General features: G+C 38.6%; 1 protein-coding gene across 1 annotated transcript; it reads right to left on the reverse strand.

Annotated features, from left to right (window-relative positions):
• Positions 1 to 2,086: 2,086 nt before the first annotated feature.
• On the reverse strand, positions 2,087 to 3,019 carry LOC106842579 (putative olfactory receptor 2B8). Its single transcript, XM_070516793.1, has one exon. The coding sequence runs from the start codon at positions 3,017 to 3,019 to the stop codon at positions 2,087 to 2,089; it is 933 nt and encodes a 310-aa protein (XP_070372894.1).
• Positions 3,020 to 7,596: the final 4,577 nt, after the last annotated feature.

The following is a 7,596-nucleotide window of genomic DNA, read 5'->3' on the forward strand; positions in this document are numbered from 1 at the left end:
CTAGACTATTGATGTTGAACCTGAAGCAATCTCTCTCTCTTTTTTTTAAGGTTGGCCCTGAGCTAACATCTGTTGCCAATCTTTTTTCTTTCTTCTTTTCCCCAAAGCCCCCCCCCCATACCTAGTTGTATATTCTAGTTTTAGGTCCTTCTAGTTGTGCTGTGTGGCACTCTGCCTCAGCATGGCTTAATGGGCGGTGCTGGGTCTGCACCCAGGATCCAAACCAGCGAAACCCTTGGCTGCCAAAGCAGGGTTTGTGAACTTAACCACTCAGCCATGAGGCCAGATGCTGATGCAGTCTTTACAGAAACTGATATATAATAACATACACCTGAAATTTACACAATGTTGTAAATGAGTATGACCTTGAACAAATAGTTAAAAAAATCATACCTTCTCTGTTATATCCAGAATACAATCAGAAAGCACTCAATTTATTCAACACAAGCAGAGACAAAATCATTTGGAACTCAACAATTCACTAATCAATTTTATTTTAAGTAAACAGAATAAATCCTTGCTCTTCTATACTTTAATTAGCATAATAATAAATGAACAAAGCTTCAAACTTGTCATAGTTTAATAAGAAACATTTAAGAAGAAAATTATTAAACTAACTGCACATTGAGTTTACCAATTATTTGATTCTATTTTTTACTTTATTTTATAAATCCCCTTCAATATCTGCTATTTTACTAGTATGCCAGAAATATTAATTAAATATCTTGAAATCTCTGTTGAATGAAAATATTTTTAGGTTTCTACTAAACTGTGGATTTTTGTAGACTACATACATACAAATACACACAGATATACAAACACACACACACACTAAACATCTTTTTGAGTCAAAATATAGTTAATTCACAGCAATACAATACTCAGTAGTAAAATTTTCTTTTGAAAATTATCAGTGTTTTTACCTTAAGAACTGGCCACTAGGTATCTATGTGGAATGAATAAGCGATCAGACACTCACTGTACAAATTATCTTTGAGATCTTCAAAAGAGAATTAGGATTCATTCTAATTGGCTAAATATTACTAATATCAAAACCACTTTAGAATCTACTAGTTCAGTTCAATGGAGAGAAGTAACTGAGATCACAATATAAACCCAAACTTTGTGTGAAAGGAGCAAAAAATACTTAATGTGGTTATTTAGTGTCATACTATTCTATTAATTTTCAGCTTCTTTAAACCTTTTTAAAAGTAAATGATATTGAAGTACAATATATGTACAAAAAGTGCAAGTACCTTAAGTGGAAAGTTTGATGAATTTTCACAAATTGTATACCTTCTGTAACCAGCATCCATGTCAAGAATCAGAACGTAAGCAGAAGCCCAGAAGCCCCCTCCCTCTATTTCTCCTTCTAATCATTACTCCCTAGAGGAACCACTATTCTTTTTTTGGTTGCTGTTGAAGAAGATTGGCTCTGAGCTAACATCTGTTGCCAATCTTCCTGTTTTTGTTTGAGGAAGATTGTCACTGAGCTAATATCTGTGCCAGTCTCACTCTATTTTGTATGTGGGATGCCACCACAGCATGGCTTGACAAGTGGTGTGCCTGGGATCCAAACCTGTGAATCCCCCGAGCCGCCCAGGCAGAGCACACGAACTTAACCACTATGCCGCTGGGCCGGCCCCAAGGAATCACTATTCTGACTTCTAGCATCACAGATTCATTTTGTCTGGTTTTGTGTCTTATGTAAACGGAATCATACAGTATGAACTATTTTGTGTCTGGCTTCTTTCACTCAACATTATGTTTATGAAAATCACTCATGTTGTATGTACTTAAAATTTGTTTACTCTCATTATTGTATAGTATTCCAATACACAGAAGACCACAGTTTGCTTTTAGCTATCTTATATAACTTATTTGCTCCTCACTGGATGGTTGGCTCCATGGGGCCAGGGATCTCTGTTTCCATCACTGATATATCCCAGATACCTAGAATAGCATCTTGTACACAGCAGGTGCTTTGCAAGAATTTGTTGAATTAAGATATGACTAGATTTTAGTCACTCAGAAGTCTTCCAGTGCACAAGTGCTTGGGCCTGCACGCCCTGTATTAGCTCTCTCTCTAGTCTCTGGTTCTCCTCACTAGTCTCCTTAGCGCCCCTTTGACTTCCTTGTTCCTCAAAGTGTAAATCAGGGGATTCAGCAGGGGAGTCACCAGAGTATAGAAGAGGGCAATGCTTTTGTTCACATCCTGCAAATAACTGGAGGGAGGCTGGAGGTACATGGAGATGAGTGTGCCAAAGAAAATGATCACTACCATTAGGTGAGAGCCACAGGTTCCAAAAGCCTTCCACCTTCCATGGGCTGATTTTATCTTCAGGACTGCACGGGGAATGTGACCATAGGATACTAAGATTAATGACAGGGGCACCACCAAGAAGAAGACACTGACAGCAAAGAGTTCAGCCTCATTGATGGAGGTGTTGGTGCAGGCCAGTTTTAGCATCACTGGAACTTCACAGAAGAAGTGGTCTACTCGGTTTTTACCACAGAGGGGAAGAGTCATGGTCAATGCCGTCTGTACTACAGAATTGCCAAACCCTGTAAGCCAAGCAGTCACAACAAGCTGCAAGCCAAGCTGGGGATGCATGATCACCATGTAGTGGAGTGGGCGGCACACAGCCGCATAGCGGTCATAGGCCATGACAGACAGGAGGACACACTCCACTCCCCCGAGTCCCAAGGCAATGAAGAGCTGGGTCACACAGCCACCATAGGTGATGGTCTTGTCCTTCCCCTTAAAGTTGGCCACAGTCTGAGGGACAGTGCAAGTAGTCAAACAAAGATCCATGAAAGAGAGGTTGGAGAGGAAGAAATACATAGGGGTATGGAGGCGAGGATCCAAAACTGACAAAAGGATAATTGTGCCATTACCTAGAAAGCTCAAAAAGTAGATGATCAGGATGGCCACAAAGAGAGCCGTTTCTAGCTGAGGTCTGTTGGAGAAGCCCAGGAGAATGAATCCAGAGAAGGTGCTGTCATTAGCTCTTTCCATTGCACTCTGCCAGTTGGAATTAAGAGGACTCTATGCTTTTACTTTCCATGTTTAATCCACCTCTTTTTTCCTAGAGTGGGTAAATAAAGTTTGGTTGGGAGCTTGAAGCATTTTCACAACACTTCCTGGTTGGCAAGAAAGGGAGTGATAAATAGGTACTGTATATGAGTATCTTCTATGCTTCAGGCACTGGCCTAAACTTCCTATGCATTTTCTCAAAACAACTCTATGAGCTTGGCATTATCATGATCTCCACTGAATAGAAGAAGGAACTGAGTCTTAAAGAGGTTCAGTAATTTTCCCAGAGTGACTCATCTAATGAATGGCAGAGGGGCTGGCTCAGCGGTTAAGAGTGCAAGTTCAGCTTCGGCGGCCTGGGGTTTGCCGGTTTGGATCCGGGTGCCGACATGGCACCACTTGGCAAGCCATGCTGTGACAGGAGTCCCACATATAAAGTAGAGGAAGTTGGGCACGGATGTGAGCTCAGGGCCAGTCTTCCTCAGCAAAAAGAGGAGGATTGGCAGTAGATGTTAACTCAGGGCTAATCTTCCTCAAAAAAAAATATGTATATATATATAGCAGAGGCAGGATTAAAACTGACGCCACGACATGAGTTCTTTACTGCTAGGGACACTGCCTTTTTATAATTGCATGAACTCTAAAGATAATCCAAGTTTCTCAAAAAATTAAATCTAATTGTCTTGAATATTTTGCAAATATGTGCTCCCCAGTCCCTCTAGTTTTGTTTTCCATGAAGAATTGAAATATTTCAGACTGCCTTTCTTCTGTTTTGTGTAGAGAAAAAATATATTATCTGAAGTTTCATAAACAATAAAATTTACCATCACCAATTTTATTCAAAGAGAATAATACGTGTTAATGCCTACACCAAAGGAACCTTTGGTTACGGAGCCTGAAATCATGTTTAAAGGTTGGACATGATTTAAGAATTCATTGTGTCCAAAATCTCATGTTTTGGAGGACTAATCCTGAAGAATCACCATTGATACCACTTTCAGCAAAAACTCAGGGAACGAACAACACAATGTTTACTCTTTCCTTTTCTTTTACTTTGTAATTCTCTTTTTAAATTCTTCAATGTGGTAGAGTAATTTATTTTTTTCCACCTTTCACTCTGCTCTTCCTATAAATATCAAATCATTCCTTTTTTTATTAAAATCAGCAGGCATTTTCTTGGAAATAAACTTCTCTCTCACACACAAACACACGCACATACACACCCTCCATGATGCAAGTTTAGTAGTAAATAATACGTAAGGAAGAGAAATATTTCATAATATCACAACAGCCTAGAAAAGAGTCTGGTATATGGTAGATTCACAAAAGATATGTTGAATAAATGAAAATACGGTAGAAGTTTAAAATCTGTAATAGGTTATAGAAAGTGAATTTAAGGGTTATTGAAATCTATAAGTGTACAAGGGCAAAAAAAAAAAAAAGGAATCTCAAACAACAGTTAATAAGCAGTCTTTACCATTCAAACTTTAGATTTTTGTAAAATGCTGTGTTGTATGGACCCTTTCAGGACTGTTAATCTTTTGTCAATGTCACTTTTCTGTTAGCAAAACCCATGACCAGGCAAGAGGATATTGATTGTTTTGGTGGCTGTTGTTACTGTGTTTTCAAAGAGTGAAATTAATTTGGAATAGTAAGTTATAAAATGCAATAAAGTGGGAATCAGGATGCTTGAATTCTAATACAAATCTACGACTAATAAGCTCTGAGATTCTAAAGGCTGCTCCCCCCACCCCTGCTTCCTGGCCTTCTCTCCTTCAAAATAAAAGAGATACTGTTGTCAGCTTTTACTAACCAAAGAAAGACAATGTTTTTAGCTCTTTACTGAAACCTGGTAGGTTTATGTTCCAATAGATCTATTGTGGAATTTTTTTTTTTTTTTTGGTGAGGAACACTGGCCCTGAGTTAACATTTGTTGCCAATTATCCTCTTTTTGCTTGAGGAAGATTGACTCTGAGCTAACACCTGTGCCAATACTCCTCTACTTTATATGTGGGCCACATCAAGCCACAGCATGGCTTGATGAGTGGTGTGTGGGTCTGTGCCCAGGATCCAAACCCAAGAACCCCCGGCTGCTGAAGAGGAGCAACTGAACTTAACCATTACGTCATGGGGCTGGCCCCCTACTGTTGTACTTTAAATATACTCTCCTCAGTCCTTCCACACCCTTTAGTGACAACACGGTTCTTAATTTCTATAGCTTCCAGATTATCAGGCCTTGTTTCAAAATATCCAGAATCATAAAACTGGCATTTAGTCACCAGAATTTGTTTTATCAAATGTTGTTGGTGCTTACCTTTGCTTCTTCTCTCTATCCTTGTGCTTTAAGAGTCACAGAGAAGGAGCGTCTCCAGTCCATCACGGTGCCAGTTAAAGGCTCTTAAAATGCTTTCAAATAGGCTGTTGTTTCTCAGAGATCACTGAAATATCTCATGACTCAGTCTAGAACATGATTTGAAGTGATTTTATTCTTCTTACTGATGCACAGAAAGTGATTTGAACCAAGAAAGCACATATTCTAATAAAAAAGACATAAAGTTCATTGTAACTACAAAAGTAAAATTAAATTGACATAGGCATTTTAATATAGATTTCTGTATGTTATATTCTTTTCCTGGCCTGCCATAACAGAGTACCACAAACTAGATGGTTTAAGACAACAGAAATTTATTGTCTCAGTTGTGGAGGCTGGAAGTCCAAAATAAAGGTGTTGGCAGGGTCTCTGAATCCTGTAGGAGAGAATAAATCCTTGCAATTTTCCAGCTGCTGATGGTTTGCTGTCAATTTTGGGGGTTCCTGGGCTTGCAGCTGAAGCACTTCAATTACTGCCTCGGTAATCACACAGCAGTCTCCCCTTGCCTGTCTGTCTTTTCTGTTTTTCTATAAGAGTACCAGTCATATTGGAATAGGGCCCACCCTAACTGAGTATAACTTTCCCTTCACTTGATTACATCTGCAAAGACCCTATTTCCAAACAAGGTCATATGAACGGGAACCAATGATTAGGATTTCAACACATCTTTTTGGGGGAACACTATTCAACCCATACCAATAGAATAGTGTAATCACGCTTGTCAAATTATAAGAGTTCTTTATTATAAATGCATGCTATGCAGTGATAAGCCTAAGATGCAGATACTAGTTCTATCTTATTCCAAGTTCATAAACGAGGTACAATGTGGCTATGATAATTGCTAAGATGATTATCGATAAAATTGCTATTTCTGTTATTCCAATTGGTGTGTAGATAGCAGAAGTCCACAGTAATAGGAAAAACTGATTCCCCTTAGTAAGCATGAATATCCAATGAAGGCTTTTCTTCTATACACACCTTGTTACACTTTAGGGATCTGAAACATAAATACAGGTTGCATGCCTATAAGACTTAGCACTAAGCATTTGGTTTGAATTGAAAGAGAAAATACTTATGTCCTTTCACTTCTTTATTGAAGTGGTATGTGGAGTTTAGACTACTCTTTCAGACTAGAGTTTAATCGATGTATAAAGCAAACTCATGCACAGACACCAGTTCTGCACGAAGCACCACCACATTTGGATCTAAGGAATCAGGAGCAAAAGGAGCAATCTCAGCTGGCCTTTGGAACATTTGAATGGATGCTGGGTTAAAAATATGACATCTTCTTTCATAGAAGAATAAGAAAGATTATAGCTATCCAATTACCTTCTCAAAGAAGCAAGATGGTCTTTGAAGGACCACTGCAGTTCTGCGAAACTAGAAGATTGGCATATTGTTGGGAAAGTTAATATCTAGCAGCTGAAACCACATGATTAATAGTTCCCCATGAATGCTGATACATTCAGTAATTACTAAGCCGTGTGTGGTCTTGGAACTGCAGAAATGTGTTAGGGGCTGAAGTAGATAGAACAGAATTCTTAAAATAAATACAGATCCATATATTTTAAAAATGCCTTAAAATATGCCAACCTTGGGCAGGATAATCCTTGAAAATTGTTAATCATCAAAGTCAAGGAAAATGGAAATTGTTGGTACTTCAGGATAGTCAAAAGAAGTACCAACTCTTTTTATAATTATTGCTAGCATAACATGTCATCCTCAGGATTTTCCAGGAAGATTGTCCACTCATTTTATAGAGTGTTCCAGTGCAAAAGAGGAAAAATAAATTAGAATGGACAATTGAGTCTGTAGCTAAACAGAAGTTGGAATCTGTGAATTCTATGGAATCTGCCCATGAAAGAAGGGCTAATACTACATCTGAAGGATATATTTATAAGTCACAAAGTCAAAGTACATGCTTTAGGGACTGAAATACATGAGGATGTGTTTATTTTTAGCGGTACCAAGAGTGCCCTGCCCTGTGTAACTCATTAGCCTCAGTTCAGGCATCCAGAGTTTGGCTGCCTCTTGGGAGCAGCCAAGCAGGAAGGCTCTAGAGAGGTGACAGCAACAGGTTGTCCATCTCTTCCTGCCAAATTGACTAGGAGTGAACCTATTGTCTACTTAATTTCCATTTCTCAAATCTAGTAGTATTGATTGCAAATTTTTCTGCTAGACTTTAAAT

Source organism: Equus asinus, chromosome 8, assembly GCF_041296235.1.
Source record: "Equus asinus isolate D_3611 breed Donkey chromosome 8, EquAss-T2T_v2, whole genome shotgun sequence".
Classification (NCBI taxonomy): domain Eukaryota; kingdom Metazoa; phylum Chordata; class Mammalia; order Perissodactyla; family Equidae; genus Equus; species Equus asinus.